The following is a 16,644-nucleotide window of genomic DNA, read 5'->3' as shown; positions in this document are numbered from 1 at the left end:
ACAGTCAGGAGTGACAGACACCCTCCTATTCTTCTGCCAAGCCCCCGCATCTTCCGAAGGGTTCCGCGCCCTCGGGGTCCAGAGAACACACTGCCGGGGCCGTCGCTCCGCAGGACGAGGGCTGACAGACACGGGCTCTGCCGGAAGCACTCGTCTGCGGTGGGGGCGCCACCAGGGGCCCGTCCCAGAAACCTCCTTGACGACAGCTCTCAGGCCTCATGGCTCCTCAGGTCTGGCTTCCAGGAGGCGGGCCTCACTTCCGGGCAAGGCAGCATGGGCAGCGAAGCAGGGCCGGCCCGGGGCTAGATGTGAGGTGAGGGCCCGTGCACAGCGGGGAGCGGTTTTGGCGGATCTGAAGCCACCCTCCAGTCGTCTTCAGCAAGACAAGACTCCCCGTCTGTTTGCTTGGTCTCATTCCTCAACGGGTTCTACGCGTGTGGCAGGAAGAGAACGTCACACCCTGACCCCTAGACCTCGTGTCTTGGTGTAGACCCCGAGAAACAGAGAGCAGGAGCGCCTGAGCACGACCACGGGACGGCCACGTGGCGTGTCCGGGAGCAGGACTGCGGGGACGCTGGCACGCGGGGCCTTCTCCCCGGAGGTACCGGGCTCGGCAGGGCCTGTGGGCGGGCCCACGCTATCTTCACTCCGGCAGGCTGTTCTCAAACCAGAAGGGGGAGGGCACACGCACACAGGCCTCTGTGGCAGCACACGCCAAGGACGTGGCCACGGGCAGGGCTGAGCCTGGGAGACGGGCTTGTGGACAGAACGCTGAGCCCCGAGGGGCCTGGTGCGAGTCCACGGCCACACAGACCCCCGTCTGTGTGCCACCCACCTGTACCAGGCAGGGGCCAGCCTCCGTCGGCCCGAGTGACCGCGTGCTGGGCCCCTCAGGCTGAGCCGCTGTGGACTTGATGGGGGTAGGCGACACCAACAAGGCAAGATCTAAAAGGGCCGTGAGCCCTCATCCAGTAGAGAACACCCTCCTGGACGGAGAGGGCACGGCCTCTTCAGTTTGTGACGCGCCCAGGCTGAGGAAGGCCAGGCTGGGAGCTGACCACGCACGCCTCTCCTTTGCTGTTCCTTGACTGGCGGGAGGTGTGGGATGGCCCATTTGGGGGGCGGTCCCCTCGGGTAGAGCCCCAGCCTCTGTGAGGGGGGATCAGGTCTGCTGGCTCATTTCTGTCCCCCTCCCAGAGGAGCAGCCGGATGTCCACACTCCGGCCAGCACGGACCAGCCCTGGCTCAGGGGGCAGGAGGGGAGATGAGAAGGGGTCCCGGGGAGGGGACAGGAAAAGAAAGATTTTTCTATGTCTTCCCAACTGGATCAGGAAGGGTGACCTCCCGATGTCTTCAGTGGAAGGACCTGCCGTGATTCTGACAGTCTCACACGTGCCAGGGCCCGAGGGCTGGCTTTACATTCTTCAACTTACTGGAGACCCTGAGGGTTCTGTCTACGTGGGTTTTATCTGTCAGTGCTGACCCTACTAGAAACTGATACCGAGAGAAACGTACGACACATAGCAATTCATTTCAGAATAAACCCAGTTTGTTAACATGGGTAACAACGCGACATCCCGTCGTGTGGCCTCTGGAAACTCCACTCTGCGCCATGACAGATGGGCTCGTGACCGGGGGAGAGAAGACCCAGAGGCGAAAAGGATGTCACTTGGCAGCTGCCTCCACAGCCTCTGGCCCCACCCCTGTGTGGGCGCACGGTCTGGGACAGCGTCCGTCTCTGCAGAGCTGTCTGGGAACACCACGTCAGGGCACGGGACTGCCAGTGGTTCTGAACGTCATGGGTGGAAGGGTCGCCAAGCTTGAGAACGTGGACAGTTTCCGGGCCTCGGGGGACCTGGCCCATGAAAGCTCCCACTGTGGAGGTGGCGATGGAGACATCCGGGCCCCCGCTTGGCCCCCGCCTTGTGCCGCTGTTGTGTCCTGGTGCGCCACCCAGGCCTTCAGCGCTAAATGTAGATGGGACGGCCATGATACCGTGGTGGCTTCAGGCCGTGTCATAGCTAGAAAGGGCCTTGCAGAGAAGAGGAGGTCTCGGTGGGGCTGCTGGACCACAGCCTCCAGACGTGCAACGGGCCCAGAAGGTCAGGGTGGGACCGCTCTCCCTTGGCCCGCTGCCCCACGGGAAAGGTCTTGGCTAGAGGCGGCTCCCGGCTGCTGTCCACTTGGCCCCTTTCCCCAGAGGGTGGGTGGGAGGTGGCCCACTGCAGGGGCTACACACTGACAGAAGGGGGAGAAGCGGGATGGCTGGGGGCTGGGGGGGTCCCTTCTCTCAGGCAGCTTCCCGGACAGGACGGTGGCCCGCACATGGTCCAGTGATGTCTGGGAAGTCAGACCTCTGGGGTGGGACGTGGGGTGAGCAGGGGTTCACGACCCTGGAGGGAGGTGTGAGGCCCACGTGGTGGGGGGGGGGGCGGGAGGAGGACAGCACAGTGTGGCCGAGTGCGCCGTGACCCTCAGAAAGGACAGCCTCACGAGGCAGCCGCAGCCTGACGGGCTTATGCTGAGTAAGAGGTACCCCGTGCGGGACTCACCTGGAAGGTCTCCTTTGAGTATTTCCTGCACAGGTCGTCTATACCCATGAACAGCGCCCGGATATCCGCGTCCGTCTGAAAGACAAGGAAAGCAGGGTCCCTGTTACCGCCTCTGACACGGGCGTGCGGCACCGGTGAGAAAACCGCACCTCCGGGTCTGGAGTCAGCCCCACGCGACACAATCGATCGACACCTCACAGGCCGTCTCCAGGGGCCCCGGGAGGGACACCCACGTCCCAGCTGCTGGTGGCCGTGGCAGACGAGGGGCAGCGCCACGCCTCCAGCGCCAAGGGGCTCCGGGCACCCACCGGGGGGCAGAGTGGCCAGCGGCCGGCTGAGCCCCCGGGCCGCACGTCCTCCTCTGTGAGGCGGGAGACACCCCTACTTGGACGGGTTCCCCCAAAGGTTGAAGGAGGCAGGGGTGAAAGCCAAGCGGAGGAAACGCGTGGAGCTCGGAAGAAGGGGAAAGCCGACGATCGCGGCCGAGTGGGCACGAGGACGTGCCGAGTTACCGAGAAAGCAAGCTCGAGAGACTCAGGAGAGCGGGGGCTGAAGAAACCGTCTCTGCCGACTTACGACGCTAGTGCAGACGTGCCCTGTCCCCCACCCCCCACCCCCCCACGTCAGCAACGGCCGTCCTGCGACAGGACTCAGAGAGCGGCCGCCGCTAAACGGACAGGACAGCACGAAGCGTGCAGGAGCACCCGGATAAGGACACACACGCACCAGAGCGAAGAGGTGCAGGAGGGGCCTCGTGCGTCCTCCCCGTCTGGTCTTTGGTCTGGGCTGTGGGCGAGTCACGAGCTTCAGGATGTGCCCCCGAGCCCCAGCGAGACGACAGTGAAGCTGAACTCAGATGAGCAGCAGAAACGGGGAAATGCTCCCCAAAGGGCCAGGGCCTTCTGGGGGAGCCAGCGGCGGGGTGGGAGCAGGTCTGGCTTTGGAAGGTCAGGGGGCCGGTGTGGTGAAGCAGCCCTGGGATCCACTCCTGGGCGTCAGGGCGACAGCGGGGGGGCCCCGCACAGTGCTGCCTGGACGGACCACCGCAAGGCGGGGCAGCGCGGCCCACGGGGAGGGGCCGGGGCCTTCAGGTACGTGCGAATCCTGCTCTGCACCAGCTGGACCCGCCGCCCTGGCACACGGCCCAGCATGTCCGAGCTTCCGTCTCCCGAGCGAGGTGAGCAGAAATGGTGCCCTCCCGAAGGTCACGTGGAGCGCGGGCAAACAAAAGGGGAGAGGTGCCCCCAACAGGGCGTGGCCGGGCCTGGTGCTCGGCAAGTGGGGAGCACGCCTGTTATGTAAAGACACATACACAGACGACCCAGAACACGACGAACGGCTCCGTGGGCCAGAAGTGAAAGCACCTGGAAAGGCTGTCAGTCATCTGTCAGGGTCTACTACCTTCTGTGACGGGAGTCAATCATTCTACACGTGATAGAGGCCCCGAGGGGCAGGGGAGGGTGTGGAGACAGAGCAGCCGAGGGCTCTCCAGGCTAAGGAATGACCTAACTGCACAGGCTGTGGAAACTCTGCGAAGACAAGCAGGACAACTACGCAGCAACCGCATCACACGCAGGAGAGCCGGGTGCGGAAAAAGACAAAAATGGAGGAGTATGGTCAAAGCGCCAAAAAACATTGATTTCCGTTAAAGAATTCTAAGCCCAGTGAAAATATGCTTCAAACTGGAGACAAAAACAGAGGTCCTTTTCAGACAAACAAAAAACAGAGAATTTGCCACCAACAGAAGCCACGGCCTTCAGGTAGGAAAGGGTCCCTCGGTGGGAACAAGTGAGGAGCACGAGGGAAGGGGACTGTGGGGTGACCCAAGATCAGAATGGTGACCGCACACTCATCATCCCATGGGGCTCTGTGCAGACAGAACTGAACCACACACCGACAGCATGAGGGGAAGGTGGCACAAAGGTGACAGAAGTGTCTGAGACCCTTGCATTGGCAGGAAGACTACTTCACGTTAGACTGCAGAAGCTCAAGGGCATACCGTAGTCTCCGGGGTCATGGAAACAAATGCTGTCTTGGTCTGACGTACAGGTCACAAACAATTCCCACAGCCATGTATCCATACTTGTGCATTCTTCTGTATTAAACTTGAATAAAAGTAAAAATAACAACTAAAAATCCCCAAATATTTCTAAATTAATCAATACAGTTTCAGAAAACACACAGCTCACAGGAGTAATCAGAAAAAATTTCAAAGTATTCTGAAGTGAAAGATAACAAAAATGTAACACAGCCAATTGCAGAAACGCAGGCAAGGATGAACAGAAGGGTGCCACAACCCTGCAATGTAGATATCAGAAGGGGGAGGCTAGAGGTTCCTGTAAGCAATTATCTTAAAGAACAAATTTAATCCAAAGAAAAAAGAAAAAGGAAATGTTAAAGAAAACAAAAGTTGAGAAATGCAAAGTGACGACAAACAGAGCCAAAACACCTGAGAACACTAACTTACTAACAATAAAACCAGGTAAGACTGTTGGAAGAAAAAAAAGAGACAAGGCAACAAAAAAGGACATCACTACAGATCTCACAGACACTGAAAATACAGATGGCTACAGACATGCGGATGATGAGAAATTTCAAAATTCAGAGGAAGTGCACAAATTCCTAGAAAAAGACTTACTTAAGCTGACCCAAGAATTAGGAACTCTGAAAAGTTCCATGTCTAATTAAAAAATTAAACCCTAGTGGGGCACCTGGGTAGCTCAGTTAGCTGAGTGTCCAACTTTGGCTCAGGTCATGATCTCATGGTTCATGAGTTTGAGCCCCACGTCGGGCTTACTGCTGTCAGCGAGAAGCCTGCTTTGGATTCTCTGTCTCCCTCTGTCTCTCTCTACCCCTTCCCCGCACGTGCTCTGTCTCTAACAAATAAACAAGCATTAAATAAAAAAATTAAACCCTAGTTAAAAACCTCCTCAGCCTTCTCGAATCAGAGAGTGTCACACATGAATTTTACCATTCTCTGAATAACCCCAATCTTGAAACAAAAATCTTCCAGAAAAGAGGAAATGAAAGAATATCCAACTCCTTTTATGAAGCCAGCAAAACCCTGATTCACCAAAACTTGAAAAGGGCATGTAAGAAAGGAAAATCACAGGTCAGTTCTCACATGAACGCAGGTGCACAAAACCCAAATTCACCTACACATACAAGCTATACCGCATCACAACCAAGTTGCAGTATTTGAAATTCTACTGTGAGTTTAAAATTCTAAAAATAAATGCAATTCACCACATCCACAAAATAAAGAAGAAAAATAAAATGATAACCCCTTAGTAAGAAACCCAGAGCTCACATGAATACTCCATGGTGACCCACTGGAAGCTTGACCCTGAAATCAGAAAGAGACAAAGGACGCCTGCCATCACCACTGTGTCCCCTTGTTGCTTACACAGTGAGAAGAAGGTACAAGGAAAGAAAGGGGGGAATGACACAGAAATTAAACATTTGGAGATGACACGACCGTGCACAGAGACAGTCTAGACGGATCTTCACATCGGCCAACAGCATTATCAAGTGAATTTAGCACGGTCACCAGATAAAGGTTAATAAACAAAACCAACCCATTTTTACACACCAACAAGAAGCACTTAGGAGATGAAATTATCCCAAATCACCAATACCTGGGTGACGCTAACGGCGGCACCAGCCTCTGTACAGAAAACCGCCACTGAAGCCGCAGCGCATCTAAACAAATGGAGGTGTGCCACACACTTGTGGCCTAGAGGCCCCACTGTAGGGATGTCAGTTTACCTGTGTCATCAGTGAAGTGCAAACCCAACAGGGCTTTGTGTGGAAATTAACAAGCTGATTCCAAAATTACATGAAGGCGCTAACTTAAGAGGGACACCTATCTCTTGCCTGCGTATTAGTGGAGGCCTGTGCTCAGTGGACGGCCTTCCGCTCGGAAACCAGCAGCCCTCCTCTGCTGGGTCACCAGCATCCACTTAGCAGAGTGTGTGTGTGTGTGGGGGGGGTGCTGTCCAAGAGACTGCTTTGGGGGCCAGGCCTGGGGAGGCATTGTTCACGGGAGGCAGGCAGGGAGACTGAGTCTAGCTGGGGGCCCAGCGAGGAGAGCAGGGCCAGAGACAGCCCCCAGCCAGGCCAGTGTGCTGCTCCAGTGGCTGCTGTCCACTTCTCTCTTCCCCATACGGAAAGGTCATCCCCCGAAACCCTGTGGGACACCCCCCAAATGCCCTAAACCCAGGTCCTTGCTGGCACGTGGTCATGTCCTCCAAGTCCCGATCTGGGCTGTGGCCCAGGAACCAGGCTCAGCCTCACCACGAGCAGCCTCCGACCTGGGGCCTGGGGCAGGACGGCTGAATCCACCCCTCAGAGGTCAGGGGAAGGCAAGAGGGCACAGCCATCACGGAGACCCTGTGGGTGGGTGTCCTGGGGTTCCTGCCCTGGGGCCACACATGCATCTTCCTTAGCCAGGCCTCTGCTGTCTAGGGGAGCCTCCGGTCTAGCCACCTCCAGCCCCGACTCTGCCCACTTCTCCCCAGCGCCTTAAGTGGGCATGTGGAAGAGTGCCCTGCACACTCATGGCCCCAGGTCCCACGTCCTCACACTTGGAGTCCAGACGCCGCTGGCTTCTCCAGGGCTCGGGGCCTCCCCACTACAGGGGCTCCTTTCCATCTCCACTGGAGAACCAGCCAATTCCAGCCCAAGTGCAACCCCTTCCGGTCCATATATCCTTCTGCTGTGCGTTCGTCACAGGCTCTGTCCTGCGGGCCCGGCTGCCTCTCCCAGATCCCCGCGGGCTCCCCAGCTTCAGTCTCCCCACCCCCTGACAGATAAGGCCCTTTCCGGTGACAAACAAGTCAACAAATACAAAGCAGGTGGTGTCCTGTGTGTGAAGCCAAAGGAGCAGGTGCGGGCAGAGTAAGAGGCGCGGGCAGCTTGCACACAGCAGGTCGCGGAAGATCAGCTTGGCCTGGTCCATGCACTGTGTCTGGCTCTGACAAATGAAAGCCAGTCAGAGCAGAAACCACTAGGGGCACCGCGTTCACAAGGGTTCGTGTCGTCCTGTGAAACGTCGTTCACGTATGTGCACACACGTGGATTCATGTGCACCCAAATGCACACACACTGTGCCATGATTGTAAGTGTCCTTCCTGCCACAGGTCAAAGAAACCACAGTCACACAGAACCACAGGCAGAGACCTAAAGGCAGTGGGGGAAGGAGGAGGTGGAAGCAGCCTGGCCCCAGGAACAGTGGCAGGTTGGAGTCACCGGCCAGGGGACCAGGTGTCCACCAGAGGTCAGGTCCCAGAGCCACGGGCACGAGGGGACTTGCGTTTCACTCCGAGAAAGCCGGGACACACGACCCATGAGCGCAGACCCCTCTGGCTGTGGGGGGAGAAAAGATTCCAGGAAGCAGGAGGGAGGGCAGGAAGAATGGCTCTTAGGCGTCATGGTGGCAGAGGAGAAAGGAGGGCCCCCGAGAGACTGCTGGAAGCGGCCCCAGAATGCAACGCAGGCGTGCGGGAGAGAGCGGCCAGGAGCAGCACCGGTGCCGCGAACAACTTCACTCACGCACGTGCACAGAGAATGAACAAATACATACATCTTCGAGCATCTGTAGAACATTAACAATTACCATGTACGAAGACACAGTGAAAATCTTGACAATTAAAAAAAGAAACCACATGGCCATATTCTCTGATCACAAAGGCATAAAATTAAAAGTTTTCTACAAAAACAATAGAGGAAATAAGATCTAATCTCTCAGAAATTAAGGAATATTCTCCCAAGTAATTCTTGAGTTGAAAAAGAAGTTAAGAGAAATAGAAGACTATTTAGAAATGATAAAACCAATGCTCAAAGTGATGCAGAACAGCAGTCAACAGAAGGAAATGGACAGTCTGAAATACATTTATTAGAAAACAAGACAGAGCACACATAAACTGAGCGTGCAAACCAAGAAGGCAGAGAAAGGCGGGGGCGTCCCTCCCTCGGCCGCAGGCCCGACCAGCTGCACAAGTCAGCAGAGCCTGGCAGCACAGCTGAGGGCCTAAAGCCGTACATGTCTTTCCCCCTCCCCCCATGTTCTTACTTCAAAAACATTTTTTAAATGTTTGTTTATTTTTGAGAGAGAGAGAGAGAATGAGCGGGGGAGGGGCAGAGAGAGGGAGACACAGAATCCGAAGCAGGCTCCAGGCGTCGAGCTGTCGGCACAGAACCCGACGCGGGGCTCGAACTGAAGGACCGCCAGATGGTGACCCAAGCCGAAGTCGGATATTTAACCGACTGAGCCACCATGCGCCCCTTCGTGTTCTTACTTTCAATTGTTCATTTTAATAATCATTTGTTTATATGCTTATCTCCTTTTCAAAGTTCCTCGAAAGCCTCTTCTGTCTTTTTTTTCCTTTTTTAAAAGATACAACTTATTGTCACGTTAGCTAACATACAGCATATACAGAGTGCTCTTGGCTTCAGGAGTGGATTCCTGTGACTCATTGCTTCCATACAACACCTAGTGCTCATCCCAACAGGTGCCCCCCTCAGTGCCCATCATCATTTTCCCCTCTCCTCCGCCCCTCATCAACCCTCAGTTTGTTCTCTGTATTTAAGAGTCTGTTACAGTTTGCATCCCTCTCTGTCTGTAGCTATTTATATATGATATATATTATATAATATATATACTAATATGTTAATATAATAATAAATATATAATAAAAATATATTATATATATAATATATATGTAATGTATTTTTCTTTTTTCTTTATTTTTTTATTTTACATCCAAGTTAGTTAGCAAATGGTGCAACAATGATTTCAGGCACATCTTCTTTATCTATTCATCCATCGAGGGACATTTGGGCTCTTTCCAAAATTTGGCTATTGTTGAAAGGGCTGCTATAAACATTGGGGTACATGTGCCCCTATGAACCAGCACTCCTGCATCCTCTGGATAAATTCCTAGTAGTGCAATTGCTGGGTCGTAGGGTAGTTCTATTTTTAAATTTTTGAGGAACCTCCATACTGTTTTCCAGAGCGGCTGCACCGGTTTGCATTCCCACCAGCAGCACAAAAGAGACCCTCTTTCTCCACATCCTCACCAACATCTGTTGTTGCCTGAGTTGTTAGTTGTAGCCACTCTGACCGATGTTAAAAAACCCAGAACCGGACCCACAAATGTGTGGCCAACTTATCTTTGACAGAGCAGAGAAAATTACCCAATGGAAAAAAGACAGCGTCTTCAGCAAATGTTGCTGGTAGAACTGGACAGCGACATGCAGAACAATGAACCTGGACCACTTTCTTACACCAGACACAAAAAGAAACTCGAAACGGACGAGAGACCTAAATGTAAGACAGGAGGCCATCACAATCCTCGAGGAGAAAGCAGGCGACAACCTCTTCGACCTCAGCTGCAGCAACTTCTCACTCAACACGTCTCCGGAGGCAAGGGAAACAGAAGCAAAAATGAACTACTGGGACCTCATCAAGATAAAAAGCTTCTGCACAGCGAAGGAAACAATCAGCAAAACTAAAAGGCAACTGACAGAATGGGAGAAGATATTTGCAAACGACATATCAGATAAAGGGTTAGGGTCCAAAATCTATAAAGAACTTATCAAGCTCAACACCCGAAAAACAAATAATCCACTGAAGAAATGGGCCGAAGACATGAACAGACACTTCTCCAAAGAAGACATCCAGATGGCCAACAGACACATGAAAAGATGTTCAACATCACTTGGCATCAGGGAAACACGTATCAAAACCACGTTGAGGTAACGTTTCTTAAAGGAAATAAGGCACTTTCTACCAAACACTTAAATCTTTGACCTTATTTTTCCACTTCTAGGAATTTATGCTACAGAAATATTCCTACAGATATGCAGAGACATGGTAAAAAATGTTGGCTGTAAGACTGCAACAGTGAAAAACTAAAACACCCCACTAGGAAACTGCTGAAATAGTTTTGCCAATAGGAAAATACTGAAACAGTATGCAGTGTTTTTGGAGAGGGTGGGTGTGCCAGAAGTGTAAAGTCAACTGAGCAGACACCGTTATGTAAGAAGATAAATCCCAGTAACACACAGCAGGAACTATGTTCCCACTTGTTGACATCTGTGGGAAACGGGATTTGGGGGACTTGTACTTCTCCATTATGATCTACTGTATCATTTCAGTTTTTTGTGACATCGTATTGTATTTATAACCAGAAAAAAACCAATTTTGTTATAGATTAAAACATCCGATCACACACATATCTTAGAACCTAAGTATAAAGAAAATAATTATTTACAACTAAGTTTAAACCAAACAAGTTAAACTGATGTATTTTCAAGAGAAAACAAAAGTCATTGTTTCAAGCCTACTGTGACAGTCATCAACTCTGAACTGACGTTCCTCCAACCCTCTTCATTAGCTATGAGCCCCAGGGAAAGCCAGACTCTGTCACCTTCTTCAGGGGTCTGTACTGTACCGGAGACCCTATTCACCTCATCTTCTCCTCCCGGAACACAGCACCGCAAACTACAAACAGGGCCAGTCTACAAAAGAAGGTATCCGAGGCATTCAAAACCAAACCCTGATTGTACTTTACTCAGAAATCCTGGAAGATCTTCTACTTAACCTAGCAAAATGAAAAAATTTTTCAGACACCCCAAATGACTAAATATTGAATCTCAATATTAAAAAAAAAATACTGATCGGGGCGCCTGGGTGGCTCAGTCGGTTAAGCGGCCGACTTCGGCTCAGGTCATGATCTCGCAGTCCGTGAGTTCGAGCCCCGCGTCGGGCTCTGTGCTGACGGCTCAGAGCCTGGAGCCTGTTTCAGATTCTGTGTCTCCCTCTCTCTGACCCTCCCCCGTTCATGCTCTGTCTCTGTCTCAAAAGTAAATAAACGTTAAAAAAAAAATAATAGCATAATACTCTAAAAAAAAATACTGATCAACATTCAGATAATACATATTTGAACTTACGTGTTCTGAAAGTAAAAGTGCGCGACAAGGCACTTTACAAATCAAGCACTCGCCCTTTCTACCTGTAAAAGAAAAGCAAACTTTACTATATCATAGTGAGTATTGCTTCTGAACGTGTGTAGACGCAGATTCAAATTACAGTTTTCTTCACAACGTGGCATCCACACTTCCACGCTCCATCATGACACTGCACGTGGCCAGACTTGGGACACCGTTTTTGCAGCGAACGATCCACCTCTTCCTGCCTCGTGGAACTGCCCCAAATTAGTGACTGTGAAGATCAACAATACTGAAACCAAATGTGTCTCACAACTCTCTTACAGTCAGGTTTTGTAGCGATGTCTTAATTAACAATGGTCAGTACTCGAAAGCAGCTCCCTGCACCCCACCCAACACATGAAGTCAGAGCTTTGCTCTGCTCCCGCAACCTCACCTCTGCGACACCAGGGACCGCTCACCGGGAGAGGACTCTGCGTTTGCTGGGCTCCTGCCACCTGCACGGCGGCGCCTGGACGGAGGCCCCGTACTTCCCACCTGCTGGCGTCGGCTGACTCACCTGCTCCTGCCCGGGGCCCCCAGCGACCCGCACCTGCCGCAGCCTGCTGGTTTCCGCCACACTCGCCCTCACCGGGAAGCCCGCGCTAAGTCCCGCGCTTCCTGGCCTGCCCCCGCAGGGGCCCCTTCTCCCGTGACCCCGCCCTGGGCCCCCGGAGCGGCCGCTGTCGTGGGCAAACTCAGACCCCTTCCTACGCCTGTACCCGCGTCACTGGCGGCAGCGGGGCCCCTCGTCCCGGGCTCGGCCCCAACCCCACACGTCAGAGTCTCACTTTCCCCCAGAGCGGCCTGGAGCCCGGAGCCGGCCAGTCGGTACTGCGCTCCTCGCCCTTCCAAGCAGCACACCCAGCCCCAACCCGGGCTCTCTTTCTCCCCCGCTTCTGGTCCAGTGTAGCTAAGAACCGGGCAAAAAAATCACTTAACTGGGAAGCGGATTCAGAGACGTGGATCCCGACATGGATGAACCCGCAACACTGGCGGCCCCCATCCGTTTTTCTTGAGTGTCCCCCCAACTCCCTGCGGGGGGGTGTTCGGACCAGCCCCAGACTGCGTGCTGACCTCCCTCAATCCCCTGCCTCCTCTCGAGTTACCCACCACAGAACAACCCAGCTCACTCTGCCTTCTTCCTCTGTCCCGTCCCACCCCCGGCACGTGGGACGACGGTCCTGGTACAGAAAGAGCCGGCTCCCTTCCAGCGGCCTCCAGAGCTACCCCCTTCCTCTATCCCTACAAACACATTCAAGTGGCCCTCTCCTGAAAACATCCACGCCTGGCGGTACGTTCCCGTCCCCCCCAGGTCTCTACTGCAGATTCTGGAGCACAGAACTTCCCCTTGAGCATCGCTGCAGCCTGAAGCCGTGGAGTCAAAGATGAACGGAGCCGACTCCGAAAGCTCTGCGAGTTGTGTTGAGGGCGGGGGCAGTAAGAGACCGGACACAGAGAGGAACTTGTCTGCAGCCAATGGACAGGAAAACCGACATTCATACTTAACATGCAAACAGAGCTCACTGACCCATTAAGCACTCCAGTAAAAGGTGCGAGGGCCGCTGGCCAAAGCACAGACCACCAGTAATGTATGAAAGGAAAATCCAGGCCATCGGTGCTGGGGACGTGGCGCAGCCACGCCTTCTGGGCGGGTGGGTCCTAGGTGTCGGCTGTGACGGGCACGGCCCAGTGAAGCACTTCCACGCTTACACACACGCAAAGGAGAAAACCACACAAGCGAACGAGTGCTGCTTACCAGCAAAACATCAGAAAAAACACACGTCTTTTACCAGGGAATCGGTTAAATGGGTCTCGGTATGGCAACTAAAAGATATACTATGCCACCTTAACAAGGATGATACAGACTTAGTCGAACGTGAAAAATATCCACGTACTGTTCATAAATGCAGGTAACTAAACGGTATACACACAATACCATTAACATTCTTTTAATGCTTATTTTTGAGAGGTGGGGGGACAGAGAAGAGAATCCGCAGCGGGCTCCAGGCCGAAGTCTGACGCTTAACCCACCGAACCACTCAGGCACCTCCCGTTTTTGTGTTAAAAACCTGTATCCATAGGAAAGAGTCTGGAAGGATATACACCAAAGCTTAAGGAGGGCTCATCTCTGAGTAATGGTCACCAAACAGCTGGGAAGCTATGGTCGGTGCTCCACCCAGAGCCCTCAAGCCTTTGTGCTGTCTTTTTTGTTTTGTTCTATGGCCCAGCACCTGTGGCTTTTTGGAGGAATGACCTAGGGCTACTGGAATGTGCTCTGGCCTTAGGCTTCAAGAGCCAGAGGTCCGCTGGGAATCGCCCTGCCTGAACCAGTCCCCCAGGGCTGAGAGCATGCACTGGTCTCCACTGTTTTCACCCAAGTTCACCCACGCCACTAAATCCAGGGGGAGGTTCCACTCTGCCCTGGGACGCCAGGTCCCAAATACTCTGCTTTCTTTTCTTCCACAGCCTCCTCCTACCTTCACCGTCTTCTTCAAGAAATGCTCCTCCCAGGCGACACCGTGCCCTGGTTCCCTCCGCCCTCCACACTCTCCTCACTCCAGTATCTTCGATGACTATATACATGCTAATTCCCCGACGTGTTCCTGGCTGTGCTGACCCCGAGCCCCAAATACTCAATCCCTCCCAGTCTCCCCCCGTCGGATGGCTCTCACCGGAATCTCAGCGACCAACGTGAGCCCCTGAACCTCACCCCGGGAGCTGCTGTTTCCTCTCTGTGCTTGGTGCTGCTAACCCAACCCCCAATCCTCCAGTCAGAGGCCAGGCCACTCCCCAGACTCCAGTGTACTACATCTCTCTAGGCCCACGGCCCCATCATCGCTCCCGTGCTCAACCGCACAGCCTCTTGCCCAGTTCCTGTCTCCCACCAAATTACTTTTCACCCAGCTGCCAGAGACTTTTCAAACACACACGTGAGACTCAGCAACCCCAGTGCAGATATATACCCAAGGCGGTCCACAAGATAGACATCGGGTTAGTGGTTCTCTCTGATGTGGCTTCTGAGAGGGTGGTGATGTTCTCTCAATCTGGGAGCTGGTTTCACAGGCAAATTCACCCTGTAACAATTCTTGTGCTTTGCATTCATGACTTTTTCTTTGTACTTCAATTTAAATATCTTTAATGTTTATTTATTTTTGAGAGACAGAGAGAAAGTGCGCGAGTGGAGGAGGAACAGAGAACAAGGGAGACACAGAATCGGAAGCGGGCTCCAGGCTCTGAGCTGTCAGCACAGAGCCTGACGCGGGGCTCGAACCCACAAACCGCAAGATCATGACCTGAGCCGAAGTCGGACGGTCAACCGACTGAGCCACCCAGGCGCCCCTATTTGTCTTTCTCTCCTGTGAATTATCAGTTTATATTCCTGGCTAACTTTTTTATTGGGACGATATTTTTCTTAATCATTTATATTGAGCTCTTTACATAGGGAGACAATTAACTTGGTCATTAACAAGATAGTTATTTTCATGAGGGTGCAATTTGCCCTTTAACTTTGGCGTGTAGGGCATACAGAGGTTTCATGTTTTTTTTTCTTTTAGGTCAAATCTATCTTTTCCTTTTGATTTCTTCTCTTTATTTTAATGTTTATTTTTTAACTTAAAAAAATTTTTATTTTTGAGAGAGACAGACCGAGTGGGGGAGGGGCAGAGAACGAGGGAGACACTGAATCCGAAGCGGGCTCCAGGCTCGGAGCTGTCAGCACAGAGCCTGATGCGGGGCTTGAACCCACAGACTGCGAGATCATGACCTGAGCCAAAGTGGGACGCTTAACCGACTGAACCACCCAGGCGCCACTCTTTGTCTTCAACTTAAAATTTTCATAGAAAGAGACACCTGGGTGGTTCAGTCGGTTGAGCGTTGGACCCTTGAAGTCGGCTCAGGTCATGATCTCTTGGCTCTGTGCAGACAGCACGGAGCCTGCTTGGGATTCTCTCTCTCCCTCTCTCCCTGTCCCCTCTGTCCCTGACCCGCTTGCTTTCTATCTCAAAATACATAAACTTAAAAAAATCTCATAAAAAGAAAGATACCTCTGATCACGTCACCACCCTGCTTAAAACCAGTGGTTTCCTACTGCCCGGAGAACAGGGGGGATCCCCTGCAGCATGCTTCAGCCGACTTCACCAGCACCCTCAGCTCCTCCAGCCCGTCCACACTTCCTTCTACCCTAGGATCTCTGCACTCGGCGTCCCCTCTGCCTGGGAGCTCCCAAGCGTCCAAGCTGACTCTCACCTTCCCGCCCCCTGCCCCGCAGGCTCTGGCTCCACCCTCGCTTGATGCCAGGTGAGGACGCGCCTTCTGGGGCCCTGCGCTGGTGTTTAAAGGCATCCTGGACACAGGGCCTAGTTTAACCCGCCTTCCGAAAGGGCAGGGAGAGCCATACTCCTGGGGCTGACACCTGCGATCTCGGCCAGCACGTTTTCCACCATCCCTCCGGCCGCCCACCCAGCAGGACGTCCTGCTGCCTCTGCACCCGAGGTTCGGGAAGGAACCCGGCGCCCTCGGCCCCGCCCCGCCGCCCGGGTACTGTCCGACCCCAGGGCCCGCCCGCCTCACCTTTGTCCAGGCAGACGTCGCAGTACACGTGGCCGCAGTTGGTCAGGCTGAAGCACGACGTCCGGTGCGGCGGCTGGAAGCAGCGATTACAGAACACCCAGCTGGCCATGTCGAACCCGGCGTCCGCGCCGCCGCCGCGCAGAAGCCCAGGCCCACAAGAGGCCCACACGCCGCCTCCCGCCGCAGGCAGAGGGTGGCGACTCTGCACCTGCGCAAACGCGAACTTGTAACCCGGCGCCTGCGCACCAGAGAGCGGTGTCGCTCCCGCCAAAACCCGTGCTGGAACATACCAACCCGGGGAAGGGAGGGAGGTGGGGTTAGATAGATTCTTCTCCTCGCAGGCTGTCTTGGCTGGACGTGGAGAGGAGGAACGTGCACACCGGGGCCTGGCCTCCCTCATTCCGTCACTGCACTCCTTGCCAAGTCTTCTGTGGAGCCGCGTGTCCTAGTCCAGGCCCGGAGACGGTGCTGGTGTCCCCGGTTGGCGCCCACATGGGCGTGCCGGGAAGGCGCAGGCGCAGAGCGCGGG

At 53.7% G+C, this 16,644-nt stretch overlaps 1 protein-coding gene across 5 annotated transcripts in view; it reads right to left on the bottom strand.

The window, feature by feature from the left end:
- The window catches only part of RNF212 (ring finger protein 212), a 37,214-nt gene extending 20,902 nt beyond the window's left edge, over positions 1–16,312 (bottom strand). For 4 of the 5 annotated variants that reach the window (XR_006217120.1, XM_042985182.1, XM_042985183.1 and 1 more), the window contains exons 1-4: positions 16,116–16,312; positions 11,508–11,569; positions 3,279–3,338; positions 2,553–2,627 (exon numbers count right to left, since the gene is read on the bottom strand). Coding sequence is in view for 4 of the 5 variants with exons in the window: in XM_042985182.1 (XP_042841116.1) it covers positions 2,553–2,627; positions 3,279–3,338; positions 11,508–11,569; positions 16,116–16,224 (306 nt within the window). In the remaining variant the exon portion in view is untranslated. The remainder of the gene's footprint in view (positions 1–2,552; positions 2,628–3,278; positions 3,339–11,507; positions 11,570–16,115) is intronic. The other variant, XM_042985184.1, reaches the window with a different exon arrangement.
- Positions 16,313–16,644: the final 332 nt, after the last annotated feature.

Source organism: Panthera tigris, chromosome B1 (assembly GCF_018350195.1).
Source record: "Panthera tigris isolate Pti1 chromosome B1, P.tigris_Pti1_mat1.1, whole genome shotgun sequence".
Lineage (NCBI taxonomy): Eukaryota > Metazoa > Chordata > Mammalia > Carnivora > Felidae > Panthera > Panthera tigris.
Note: the sequence above shows the minus strand (reverse complement) of the source record. Positions and strands in the feature narration are given on the sequence as shown.